General features: G+C 41.8%; 1 protein-coding gene across 1 annotated transcript in view; it reads right to left on the bottom strand.

Annotated features, from left to right (window-relative positions):
• Positions 1–14927, bottom strand: part of GABBR2 (gamma-aminobutyric acid type B receptor subunit 2) — a 277930-nt gene that overhangs the window by 84082 nt on the left and 178921 nt on the right. Inside the window, exons 12-13 of the mRNA XM_083749682.1 lie at positions 9006–9113; positions 2989–3111 (exon numbers count right to left, since the gene is read on the bottom strand). Of these exons, the coding sequence (XP_083605808.1) occupies positions 2989–3111; positions 9006–9113 (231 nt within the window). The remainder of the gene's footprint in view (positions 1–2988; positions 3112–9005; positions 9114–14927) is intronic.

Below are 14927 nucleotides of genomic sequence, written 5' to 3'. Positions count from 1 at the left end.
CCACTATTCATTGGTGGTTAGGTACTGTATGGGCTCGATGTGCCATAAGTTCTACAGGCCAGTAGAATGCAAGAGGCAAGGATGGATGAAGGATCCTACACCAACAACAGAAACAGCTGCCATGAACAAAAGAAGTCTAATGAGGCAAAGACAGGCATTGGCATATATGTGTGTGTGGCAGGAGCCTGTTTGGACAGGGGCATGCCATGAATTGAACTGACAGCTTGCAAGGCTGGCTGTCAGACAGATATGCATTAGAACATGGGTCGGCAAATTAAGGCCAAGTGGGGGGCATGGATCCGGCCCAATTGCCTTCAGGATCTGGACCACAGACGGTCCGGAAATTGCCGTGTGGATTGGCATGGGGATTCTGATCGTTCGGGCCGCGCCATCCCTTCCCCCTCCCACACACCATGGCGATGCCTCCTCCCTCCCTCCTCCTGGCTTTTCCCAGCCCTGCCTAGAGGAGGAAGGGGGCTGGGCTTTGTTGAGCCTCAGTTGGCTGAGCGCCTCTCTGGGGCCAGCCCTTTCACACCGCTCATTGTTCCTCCGCCACCAGCCCCTGCCACTCGCAAGGCACAGGAGCTGCGGTTGACTGAGTGCCATTTAAAGCAGAGCAGCCCCTCTCCGGAGCCAGCCCTTTTGCGCTGCTCATCATCCCTCCGTTGCCGCAACTGCCAGCCCCTGCCACTCACAAGGCACAGGTAAACAGTCACCAGGGCTCGTCTGGTGCTGTTGAGAAGGGAGGGGGGAGTCGGTGGGGGGTTTCCCCCCTCCAAAATATAGTTCAGCCCCCCCAAAAGGTCTGAGGGACATTGGACCAGCCCCCTGTGGAAAAAGTTTGCTGACCCCTGTATTAGATAGCTACTTCATCCGGCTATAAAGGGATAAAGGAGTTCTGCCAGTCTAAGGAGATTCAATATTCAGGTGAGGTAAGGCCTCCTTTAAGATAAGATATTAAGGTACCAGATTTTGAAGTGACTAATATAGGTTGAAATCATCGCAGTATTATACCGAAACTTATATTGACTGCATGTATGAAACAGTTACAGATGCAAACAAGTTCCCTTAAAGGCTATTTCTCCAGTGAGAACAGAAAGCCCACAATACCATTCTGCCAGTAATACAGTAAGTGGTCTTACACAAATCACTGCAACACATTCATTCATAAGGGAAGGGGACGGGGATCAAGTTGTAGGAGACAATGAGGTGCCCAAACTCATCATGAACAACTGCCTCATTCTCTTAGAATGGTAATGGCACCCACCTGAGAGGTGCCAGAACTGATTCTGGCGAGTTCTAGATGAAAAAAAATCCCTGGCTGAGTGCACAACTTCCATTAATTTGCCATCCTTACTGCTAACAGATGTCAACTTTATTGTACTATTTATTGTATTGCCCATCTTTGGCAAAGTGACCCAGAAGAATACAGAAGTTAACTATCTTTGGTTTAGAAATATAGCAACACGATTTTTGTCAACAGTATGAAGTACAATTAGGCAAGCACATTTCAAAACAAGTGTCTGGCTACTTCCTCAATCCTAGAAAATTATTTGGAATGGTCTCTTGCTCATCTCTCACTCAGATTCTATATCAACAATATAAGTTGTCATTCAGAGAACACTGCATAGATCAGGGATAGGCAACATGGTGCCCTCCAGATTTTGTTGGGATTCCAGCTCTGACCAGCATGACCAATGGCCAGAGACAGCACTATGTTGGTTACCTCTGCTGCAGATTCTCAGATAATGTTCATTTATTTACAAAGTGTCTATCCCACCTTTCCTCCCAAACAAGCCCAGGGTGGCAAGCAACAAAACAATACAAAGTAAAAACACCTGAAAACAGTTTCATATCTTCACAGCCACTAATTTCAAGGTCACCAGGAACACTACATTTCAGCCATAAAATGCATGGGTGAACAAGAATATTTTAAAATTCCTTCTGAATGTTAATAATGAGAGCGAGAGCATGAGCTAGAGCTATGAGAGAAGCCTCACCAGGGAAGGCATTTCATAAACAGGGAACTGCTCCTAAGAAATGAGTGGCCTCTTACATGCATCAAAATAGTCGCAATCTCCCACAACTACCAGAGACTCTCCAAACCTACACAGTCACATTTCAAACCTTAGTAAATGCTGCTACTTTCGCTACTATGTGATAAGAATTGTGACATAGTAGAAGATAGGAAGCAGCAAAGTTAGAAAAGGTAGCACTTATGTTGATGCAGAAACTATTTTTGCTCACTTGTAAGCAAACACTGTAACAGAAAAACCATTTTAGATCAATTTTTTCAACATACTGATGCAACTGTACACAGAGAACCCCTTTCGCTAAAGGTTTCCATTTCTCCTGCCTTCAAGACCTTCTACTTTCTGAAGACTTTTCTTCCAGAGAATATATCACATATAACCAGAAAGTCTGATGAGTCAAGTAGCATGCTACCCGGCCTGACATCCTTGACCTTTATATTTCCAGGGTGACCTTCTGCAGGAGATGACATTAGAGGACCAGACATTATACATAAGTGAACTAGGCCAAGTAAAATAATGGATATTGCAATTACAATACCCAAAGATCCACAATAGCAATGGAAGCTTAGTTCTTCATATAGGGATTTTTTTTTAAGCAGATGACTTTATTTTAAGTCTTCATTTTATGTCTAGCTTGCATTAGTTCCCCCTGAATTCTCCTAATGGAGTCGGAAAATCTATTATTTATTGCAACACCGTCTCTTATAGACTCTTTGCAGAGAACTCCCCTGTGTTTACAACATTACTGCATCTAAAACCTCTTAAGCATGGCAGAGATGCAAGACTGTATTTAGAGTGCAGATGCAATTTTCTTCTGTCATGAATTATTATTTTCTTCCTTTCCAGTCCACTCGAAAAACCCATGCCTGACCTCTTTCAATATATTTTCATCCATTGTCTTGCATTGAAACCCCCAACACCAAATGTGAAAATGGTAGAAGTTGTGATGACATACCTCCATGTTGTAATTTTCCACCGTCCTCCTCAAGGGATCAACTACTTGCCAGCAAATCAAGATGCAAAGATCTATCAGCAGCATTCCCCCAACTATTACCAGAAGCTTTTGGTCCTTAATGATCTAGGGAGAAAAAAAGCAGAGAGCATAGGAGGGCATTCCCATATAAGTCTGAGATTCCTGTGGCGCCTTTCTTAAGTGCCATAAATAAAAGGTATGTAACAGTGCTAACAAGCCTTTTTAATTATGTACAAAAAAAGGTCTTTGTGATACCGGAATACAAGAAAAGGTCATCTTGCAAGCTACATTTCCTGCTCGCCGGTGCTGTTTGAAGAGCAAAAACATCTAAATCATGCAGAATGAAGATAGTGGAACAGACAATAATACTCAGAATTAAATATATATATATATATATATTCTGCATTCACAGACACAATGCTTTTCATGTTCAGGTTAAGGGAACTCAGAAATACATTCGTTACAGCTTCCAACAGAAGGTATAGTTATGGACTCAATTCAACTTTTTGAATCCAAAAAGTGCAAGGCAGAAAATATATAGTGCCATCATCCAGTCTCATCTCTAACCACTGAAACAGCACGCCGGTTTTTCAGAAGCAAAATAAGGGAATGCTTCCCTTCCCTTTCAGAGGGCTTGGGGTGGGGGCAGAGATGCACCCTCCCTTGTGCTGGGTGCTTCATACAATGTGAGGCATTATTCAGCCCATCTCCTAAGAGTCTTTTATGACACTCCAACAACTGTCAAGGGTCAAGAACTTGCTTTCTACAGGATGCCAGGAAGGTCTGACTGACATAGAGTCATTTCTTTGTGTCATATGCACAAAGCAGAAAATGATTTCTTGTGGCAGGATGGGTCCTTTGCCTGTGTCTGGCCCCAGCAAATGTCCAGCTTCATCAACCTATTGCATCCCACCAACCTCATGGGACTAAAGCAGGGATGGTGGCTCTCCAGATATTGTTGGACTACAGCTCCCATCATCCCTGACCATTGGCTATGCTGGTTGGAGCTGATGGGAGTTGGCATTCAACAACATCTGGAGGGCCACTGGCTCCCCATTCTTATATTAAGGTATGGCAACAAAGGGAAGACAAAAGAAGGTTGCTATAGTCAAGGCAGGAGATGTCCAGAGAATGAACCTGAACTTTAGCTGAAGGAGCAAAGAAGAAAATGTCATGCTCCTAAATAAGCCTGTTTAGAATTTGGTTTAAATTAGTTGTACTTTGTTCATATTGGCATAAATAGGATGAGGTCATGACTAACTTGCCCTATTGGTTTCGACGCCACCTACATGCAGCTAACAGTCTGGACTTGTATCCAAAATGAAATATTTTCACATAAGAAGTGTGCTGTTTATCTCTGTTTAATTTCCCATGGAATAATTTCCACCTGTGTGCCACCCTTACACTGTGGCAGTTTCACCCTTTGCTTAGCACTGCCACAGTGGAGCCTACTTAATTGGCCTCTTGCATTCTTGCCAGCAAATTGGTGATCAAAGGGCTGCTTTTAATGAATCAGGGCTACAACGCCAAACAAATTCTGCTTCTCTTCAATGGGACTTACTCCCTGGTAGGTGCGGATCCAGTGTCAATCTGGCTCCAACCCATTTTATCCTTCTTATTCACATGTTGACAACCTCTATAAACAGATTATGACATAAAATAAAGAAACTTTATCCTCCTCATTGCTCCTTTAACTAAAATACAAATTTCACTAACTAAGCTGTATAATATCAAACCCAATACACTACAGGGCAGATTTGCTATGAAAAATCAGCTAATATACTACTAATTCCCTCATTATAATTTTAAGCAGGTTTCTATTTTTTTCTTATTTTGAAGTAAGCTACAATGCTAGAAAAAATTGAAATGCAAATCGCCATATGTTGGTTCATTTTCAGCAGATGGTCTCTTAATAGTGCACTTGGTGGTGCTCATTTTATTTAGCATGAAGATTTTTACCTCTGCAAAACACCCCATTTCCCTGTTTATTTATTTAGTAGATCAGAAAGAACTATGAAAACATCCAATATTATTATTAAGAATAAAAGTGATTGGCTTCATAGTGCTAATAAATCTTTTGGGGCTGCAATCTTAAATTCAGTCCCACTGAAACCACTGGCAGTTAACCTTTGAGTACAACAGTCAGCACAGGCCAAATGTCAAATTAATACAGATGAGTGAACCATGTTAGTTCCAATCCACTAGTAATGTGAATTTATCTGATTAGCTTTCAGGCTATCCATTGGATGTCTGGAACAGAGTCCAATTGTTTTGCTAGTTCCTGGCATCTGCTTACAGACCCCATGCCTAGTTTCATGCCATTGATTGCTTCCTGCAAACCGATCCTGGAGTCTTATTGCACAGAGCTACTATATCCTCCAGTCCATATGCAGTGAGTGCACCCAGGTAAAATGGTAAAGGAAAAAGACCCCGGGATGGTTAAGTCCAGTCAAAGGCGAATATGGGGTGTGGCACTCATCTTGCTTTACAGGCCAAGGGAGCTGGCGTTTGTCCACAGACAGCTTTCCGGGTCATGTGGCCAGCAGGGCTAAACCGCTACTGGTACACGGAGGACTGTGACGGAAGCCAGAGCGCATGAAAACGCCATTTACCTTCCCAGTGCAGTGGTACCTATTTATCTATTTGCACTGATGTGCTTTTGAACTGCTAGGTTGGCAGAAGCTGGGACACAGCAACAGGAGCTATGCAGATTCAAACCGCCGACCTTCCAAACAGCAAGCCTAAGAGGCTCAGAGGTTTAGACCACAACACCACCTGCACCCAGGATCACACAGCAACTGTAGTTTCTATGAAAAAAAATCTTGGAGGCCTCGAGATAGGTCAAGGTTTGATGGGGATACCTGCAACAGAACAGGTGAATCCCAATTTTGTTTATGCTTCTACCCCAGGCACTATCCAACTTTCAAGAGACAGCAATCTACTCCCACTATAAATAAACTGGTCTACCCACTGGATTGACCAAAGTTGTTGAGCTTTTTTTGGCAATCGATCAGGAATCACATGATCGACCGTGATCGACCACAGATCGCGATCGACCGGTTGGAGATCCCTGTTCTATCCCATGCATTCCTAAGGCTTAGAGCAGTTTACAATTACAATTTCACATTTAAAAAACTTCAGAATTAAAGGAAAACTGGAATAGAGAAGGTAAGGCAAACCAATGGCTCTCCAGATGGTAATAGACTCCCATATTTCATCAGCTCCAGCCAGCATAGTCAACACCCAGGAAGGATGAAGAGGTTTAAGTTCAACAACACCTGGAAAACCACAGGTTCCCATCCCTGTGATCGTTTCCTCCTGTGATTCACTGAATTGCAAGAGGGCCCTTCTCATGTTCTTCGGTGACTAGGGTGAGGGAAAGTAGAATAGCGGATTTAAAGAGAATATCCCTTTGCCTCCCCTCCCTTCTTGATTCCAGGGGAAAGAAGCAGGATGTAGGCACCTAGCTGTCCACTTGAGATAACTGGCTCTGTCTGTGAGGCACTAAAAGAAGAGTAAGCTTAGAAGGGGAACCTCGGAAGCTGATACACACATAATCACATCAGAAAGTTTTACAATACAGTACTCTTTCTTCCTAAGGGACGCGGGTGGCGTTGTGGGTTAAACCACAGAGCCTAGGACTTGCCAATCAGAAGGTCGGCGGTTCGAATCCCCGTGACAGGGTGAGTTCCCATTGCTCGGTCCCTGCTCCTGCCAACCTAGCAGTTCGAAAACACGTCAAAGTGCAAGTAGATAAATAGGTACTGCTCTGGTGGGAAGGGAAACGGCGTTTCTGTGCGCTGCTCCAGTTTGCCAGAAGCGGCTTAGTCATGCTGACCACATGACCCAGAAGCTGTATGCCAGCTTCCAGGCCAATAAAGCGAGACGAGTGCCGCAACCCCAGAGTCGATCACGACTGGACCTAATGGTCAGGGGTCCCTTTACCTTTACTTTACTCTTTCTTCATAAGGAGAATGATCTACACCAGGGGTAGTGAAACTTTTTATGCCTACCGCCCACTAACGCATCTTTCTTGATGATAAAATTTCCTTACCACCCACCAGTGCTCAATGGAAGGAGGATTCAGCTTGTGCCATAGAACCCCCTGCGGCTCACCTAGAATTCTGAAACGCCCACTAGTGGGTGGTGGGGACCGGGCTGACAACCCCAGATCTACAAACATAAACTCCAAAACTTGTTCTTGCTTGTGCAGGGAACTGCACAAAAAAAAACAACAACATCCAGCTGGAGTGAACGTCTGCCTCGTTGTGTCTGAACCAGCAAATTTATGTATTGTCAGGACACAACAGCAAGAAACTGTTTCTCCTTGCTGTGCTTCTTGAGTTTTTTGCAACATATCAGGCATTCAAATTTACTAGCAGTCTACTCTTCATTTTACACCTGGTAGATCTTGGACTGATATAGGATCTCAGCGCAATGTGAATGTACAAGAAATAAATTTATTTTAACAAACAGAAAATGCCTCTGCTGTGGTAGGACATCCTATGTCATCATCACAATATACACTTAATCCTGGACATACGTGAACCACCTGCATATGGTGAATGTTACAGGAAGGCCAGGAAATGCTGCTTGCTCGCTTCTCTAAAATTTCCACAATTTTGGCTGCTTCTAGCAATTCAACCCACCAGAGATGGAATTTACAGTCCCTCAACCTGTGACCTGGCAAGGACACTGACAGCCTCCTTTTTTGGCTAAGGGCCAAATCTTCTCAGTGCCATGCATGACAACAAAAGCAGTGCCAACAAGTGAAATGAAAGGAGACAAAGGCTGTTGGCAATCCATAGATCAGGATTTGCCCCAGAGTAGACTGACAGCTAGATTACATAAAATGAGGACAATGGCAACATGCCCAGGACCAAACTGCACAGCAGCAGTCATATATTTTACCCATACTGGCAGAACAAGTTATTTAAAATTCAGAATCTATCACAATTGCACATCACATCCAAACCAACTACCTCTGCACTACAGTGGCACATAACACAATTGGCTTCTCCATCTATGAACTAACTATTGATATCAACCCAAAGGCAGAACACATATGGATAAAATATCAGAATTCAACCAATAATATTGATAATATCAAGTTGATCCCAATTCAATGGAGCATCATTGGACCGGGCACCTGCAGCAGAACAACAAATGTTCATACAATATTCCACTAGGACCTAGGCGGATGAACAGTATCAAAGCACCATCACAAAACATCCCCAAATCATACTTATTACCCCAAGCTAAGTGCCACTCAATATGACAGTTTCTAATCCATGAACTTTCACAGCACAGTTGCCAGTAAGAAAACAGGCAACACAGAGATATTAATTCTTTGTGTAATGCTTTATTGTTTTTAAAAACAAAACAAAACAAATACCGAACAAAAAAATACAACACAATCAACAAAAGGCAATCCAAAATCAAGACTCATTACGAAAAAATTAAAATAAAAAATTAATCACTTGTTGGAAGCTGCCCAGAGTGGCTGGGCAAACCCAGCCAGATGGGCAGGGTATAAGTAATAAATTATTATTATTATTATTATTATTATTATTATTATTATTATTATTGATTTCACACATAACAAATTCCAACATGACTTCCAATCCCCCCATTGTGATTCCTAAGTTACATTGTTTAGCTGCACACTTAACTTTATCTGTCCTAGGTTGTTCAGTTGTGTTAATTTTGTAAAATTCTCTTATTTCTTGCAGAGGTCAATCCAGGCCTGCCAAAGAATTTAGGTTTTTACAATGTTCTTTTAGATATTCTCTGTAAATATTCCACTCTCTATTAAATATTTGATCTGCATGGTCTCAGAATCTTGCTGTCAGTCTTGCTATCAGTCTGAGATGATAGAAATTCTTAATATGTAAACATCCTGCATGCACCTACTAGGTTTTCAATACAGTGTTTCTATCATCAGCTAAAAGGCTAGAGGAGAGAAAGAAAATATGATTTTTCTAAAAAAAAAGACTCACCTTTTTCTTCATTTTTACATTTTTGAATATTGCATGGACTCTCCATGTTTTTGCAAACATTGCACCAAATGCAGTTGTGTAGCCCACTGTCAGTATCCATGTCCGGACCTGAAACAAACGAATAAAAAAAAATCAGTTTTTTTCCTCCCCATATCTGACTTTATTAACAAAACTTTATACATTTGGGTTAGACTAAGGGAAAAAAGAATAACTCCTTTATATCAGTTTTAGGGTTTTAAGCACCAAGCCCACAGTTCTCAAATAGGAAAACCGGCAGCTTTCCTTTCAAACAAGGTTAAAAACTTTCACGACTGCAGAAAAACAACTATGAACCAAGTGTAATGAGAGTTGCAAACTCGTAGAGGAAATAATGGATACGTTTTGATATTCATGGCAGGGAGCATAAAAATGTAATAAATAAATGTATCTTTTAAAGTAGGAGTTGGGTTGCAATCCAGTGAGGAAGGTTAGGGCGTTCCTATGTTCTACTAAAAAAAAAAAAGCCAAAAAAAAAGCAGAGACATCACCTTGCCAACAAAGGTCCGTATAGTTAAAGCTATGGTTTTCCCAGTAGTGATGTATGGAAGTGAGAGCTGGACCATAAAGAAGGCTGATCGCCGAAGAATTGATGCTTTTGAATTATGGTGCTGGAGGAGACTCTTGAGAGTCCCATGGACTGCAAGAAGATCAAATCTATCCATTCTTAAGGAAATCAGCCCTGAGTGCTCACTGGAAGGACAGATCCTGAAGCTGAGACTCCAGTGCTTTGGCCACCTCATGAGAAGAGAAGACTCCCTGGAAAAGACCCTGATGTTGGGAAAGATGGAGGGCACAAGGAGAAGGGGATGACAGGACGAGATGGCTGGACAGTGTTCTAGAAGCTACCAGCATGAGTTTGACCAAACTGTGGGAGGCAGTGGAAGACAGGAGTGCCTGGTGTGCTCTGGTCCATTGGGTCACGAAAAGTCAGACACGATTAAACAACGAAACAACAACAACATGTTCTACTAAAATGAAAAGAGCAGAAGTATAAACCCTTAGGAGAAGTCTTATGGCAAGATCCACCAAGATGAGCAACCTGGAACTCCAACTCAACCATTTAATATTGGATAGCTTTAGCATACTCAGGAATCAAAAGTTTTGTGTCTCTTTTGTAGGAAATGTATACAACCCAGTGTTATCTAACCCAAGAACAGCTCAGTCAAAGTTAAGCCAGCGTTTGCTGTAACTCCCCAGAAGGGAGCATTCCAGGGATGTGGTGGGGCAGGACTAGAAAGCAGAGATTAGGTGCCCCTTCAACTATGTCATGTGACCTGACAACCTAACATTATTTTAAATACTTCTTTTCCCTCTTCCAGGCTTAGGCAGACCAGGAGTAACAGCCCCACTGCTGAATGGGATTTGGATCTGGTGTAACTGTGCGCTGGCTTAACTTACACCCGGCTTACTTCACACCAGCTTTTGGTGCATAAGAGCGCTCCCTCAACTTCTACTGATTTCATAGAGATTTGTAAATGCTTTACAAAGATAAAATGAAATGGTGCTAAAGAAGAGTTATACGAGAGAGAGAGACCGCTTCAGACAAGGGGAAGGACGGAAATCTAAGGCAATGAAAAATTGTATCCTTTTTTTGTCCTAGAGATTTTGAATGTGGGACAGAGTGTTCAGCTGGCAATGTTGATGATGCAGTTTTTTTTAAAAAAACACACACACACAAAACCTCTGCATCAATAGCATTTATGCTGCAGTTTTTTGCATTCCACTTTTCACAAGGCAAATCACCACAGGCAACTCTATTGTTCCAAGTAGAAAAACTAGGCATCAGACGAATATTAGAATTAAACAGTAAGAGTCAGACATAAGCACAATCTTAACTGGGTTAATAAAAACAAACTCTTCAATCATGAGAAAGGGGTGTCTTCACCAAAGCCAACATTATGCACTCACGTATTTTAAAACTGGCTGAAATATTTATTTCTACATGATTTACTTAGGCGTTTACAGTCCCAACATTTATTTCCTCTTTGAATTTGGCCTATGCTATTGTAATTGCAAAATACAATACTGTATTAAAAGTAAGGATTGGGGTTATAAAACACTGATTCTTTCTTGGTGCTTGAAATAACTGTAAAATGTCTGGAAGGGAATTCCAAACATCACAGTCGGTGCCTAAAGAGGGTGGGGGAAAAGAAAAGAAGCCAGGAAGTCATGTGGCAGAAACAATATTTAACCTTACAAACAGCAAAACCGTCCCCTACGTGTTTCCCTGCAAAAGTAAGTCGCCTACTATGTTCATTGGGGCTTATTCCTAAATAAGTGCAGCTAGACTGCAGCCTCAATAGATCAATTTCATCTCACGTAACAGAGCTCCTTATTAATAATAATACTAAGTTATGATCACAATATCATTGGATGAAAGAAAACAATTTATTGAGTGAACCTCAGAGGAGATATGCACATCCCCATCTGTGACATCTGGTTGTTAAGATTGACTAACTGGATGCAACTAGAGTTTGACTGGGTGCTCTGTTATTTGGCAACTTCAGTTCAATCCGATGATTTTGAAAACAGTATCATATTTGGAAATCTCTTCTTACTCCAAAGCTATAACCCTGCATCCGGTTAAAGGCTCAATTACAGCAGTGTGTTGAGATACTGGACTTGGGACATTTGCCTGTTGAATCAGTCTTGTCATTCCTTCCAGAATCTGCCATGTTTTTGACACACGGCCTAAGAGTAGATTGCATTACAAACTGGTGAGTTGGTGATAGTGAGGATGTAAGCATTTGCAGGGACACAGCAAAATGTCAAACTGTGTACACATAATGATGATGATGATGATGATGATGATGATATTTCTACCCTGCCCATCTGGCTGGGTTTCCCCAGCCACTCTGGGAGGCTTTCAACAAAACATTAAAAAAAGAATAAAACTTTAAACACTAAAAACTTCCCTAAACAGGGCTGCCTTCTTCTAAAAGTCAGATAGTTGTTTATTTCCTTGACATCTGATGGAAGGGTGTGCCACAGAGTGGGCACCACTACAGAGAAGGCCCTCTGCCTGGTTCCCTGTAACCTCGCTTCTCGCAGTGAGGAACCAGCCAGAAGGCCCTCGGCGCTGGATCACAGTGAATGATGGGGGTGGAGACGCTCCTTCAGGTATACTGGGTTGAGTCCATTTAGGGCTTTAAAGGTCAGCACCATCACTTTGAATTGTGCTCAGAAACGTACTCAAAAACCATTCCTAAACCCAACAGGATTAAATAAGCCATGAAAATTTGGTTGTCTCCTTCTCTGCCTCAAGCATAAGTTGCTCCTGAGTGAGCACTCAACATGGTGGCTCCATGGCAGCCGCTACTTTTTCAACTAGAAGAGAAAGTTCTCTTCATCACGAGGATAGATGCTTTAGATTGGTCATTGCCATGCCAGGTTGAATGAACATCTGTCTCTTTCTCCTTGAATTATATCAGACCCTTACGACAGAATTAAAACACTGATTTCCAAATGATAGCATTGGGGTTGCTTAGAAGGAAACATGTTGTAATTTCCCAGTATATCATCCCTTGAACACAGGAGCCTCCTGAGTTGAGGGGAAGTAGAAGCAGGGCAGAAGACACACACAAAAGATGGGTACGACTACAATTCCATCTCTGGTTCTGGTTGCAGCATTAAAGCCTGTTTAATTCACAAAGCTACTTCATTCCCTCCACTCCCAATGAGGCTGTACCTGATTGGCGCAAAGGAAGCTTACAGAATGCGAGAACCATCAACTCAAAGGTAGGCCACCAGTGATGGCAAGGAAGCAAAAAGAGTTTTATTGGGAATTCAATGGACGGCCATACAAGATTAGCAGGCTCTTCTCCTTAATGCATGCCTGCTGTAATGTATAATCCAAGACAGAATACATTAACAATAACCACCGAATGCTTATTTATGAAGGATGTGAGGCTAAGCATGATACAGTAGGGGACAAAGACAAACAAATAAGCATTGTTGTGGGCATACTGCTGTTTTCCAGAGCTGTAGAAAGAGCACAGAATTGAGCTTCCTGGGGATCTCAAGTTTCATCTCAAAAGAGAAAAGAAAAGAACAAGCTTCTAGTACTTATAACTGCAAAGATATGCACAAAAGCCAAATAAGATTTTAGTGGTTGGGCTATGTCTTCTGAGGAATGTTAAATGTTTTGTATTGTGCTGTTCAAACAGCGGAAGAGCTGTACAAAGAAACCAAGTCGTCTTGTTATAATGATTGCCATTATAACCCTAGCTATACAGGGCGTTTTCAGCTGAGAGAGTCATAATATGACCAAATATCTCAATAGACATTGCTTTGCAAAGGCAGATATATCAAGTGTTGTTCATGTGCAGTGGTACCTCGGGTTACATACGCTTCAGGTTACAGACTCCGCTAACCCAGAAATAGTACCTCGGGTTAAGAGCTTTGCTTCAGGATGAGAACAGAAATCGTGCTCCGGTGGCGCAGCAGCATGAGGAGGCCCCATTAGCTAAAGTAGTGCTTCAGGTTAAGAACGGACCTCCGGAACGAATTAAGTACTTAACCTGAGGTACCACTGTATAATCAACAGCAACCCTCAAAAAAACACAACTTCTCCTTCAAGTACAGAACTAATATTAAAGTTAAGAAAAAAATTTAATGACCAGTACCCAAAAGCAAGAGAATGCAAATTGGATATTCAGCAGCTACCATTTAAATATGCACCCAAACTAGAAGTTATAAAAACCATTAATTCAGTATGCCATATTTAAAGCCCACAAATTATATTATATGAATATATGATATCTAATGTCCTCTCTCCTACCCACAAATATAAAGCATACTTAATATTTCCACATTCTCCTGATGGTTAGGAAGGTGTCCTCTTTCAAATATGTAGAGTCCTCAGTTCCTTTTGGAATTTCATGCCACGCTGAGTATAGGGTTGTGGTCATTGAGGGCATTAATTGCTTTGTTTTGACATTTGGATGCTAGCATTTCATAGGCACTTTAACTGTGCCAACTTTTAAACTTTGCACTTAATGTATTTCCACCCACCGAATTGGTTTGAAAGATTTTATAAAAAGATACTTAAGGCATATGTATACATTAAAGTCAAGCATAGTTTGCTAATATATACTAACAGAGGAGCCATGGACTGAATATTCTGTCAATTTAGACAGTCTTCTCATATTTCCCATGCTTTTAAATGATGCCCTTCATTTTCCCTCCTCCACTTTGTTCCTGATCACTCAAGTCCCTAGATTATATATGGCCTATGATATACTAATATCTTCCAGGACCCCCCCCCATAAGTAACTTAGGAAACATTCCTCAGGCAATGTCACCCCCACCATAAAAGGACTCTCAGTTTACTTAGACAAAGTGCAAAGTTTCAAGACATTACAGTGGTACCTCAGGTTAAGTACTTAATTCGTTCTGGAGGTCCGTTCTTAACCTGAAACTGTTCTTAACTTGAAGCACCACTTTAGCTAATGGGGCCTCCTGCTGCTGCCACGCCGCCGGAGCCTGATTTCTGTTCTTATCCTGAAGCAAAGTTCTTAACCTGAAGCACTATTTCTGGGTTAGAAGAGTGTGTAACCTGAAGCGTATGTAACCTGAAGCGTATGTAACCCGAGGTACCACTGTATTTTGGTGTGGGAAGAAACCATGCCCCACAACTACTAGGTGATATGGCTCTATATTTAGCAAATTCTCCATTCCTCAATTTTGCTAAAATCACATTTTTCTTTACTTCTGCTGTCTGTCTTACAAGGGACCAATGAGTTCTGATTAGTGCTAGAGACTGGCTTTTAGATTCATAAAAAGGAGAGGAGTCATTACTTCTTAAGACTCTGACAAAGAGTTATTTGAAACTTAAAAAGCTAGTCCACTGCTTTCAAGTTGGTCTTAAGGCAGGTATTGTGG

The sequence above is a fragment of the Podarcis gaigeae genome, assembly GCF_964106915.1.
Source record: "Podarcis gaigeae genome assembly, chromosome: 7".
NCBI lineage: Eukaryota > Metazoa > Chordata > Lepidosauria > Squamata > Lacertidae > Podarcis > Podarcis gaigeae.
Note: the sequence above shows the minus strand (reverse complement) of the source record. Positions and strands in the feature narration are given on the sequence as shown.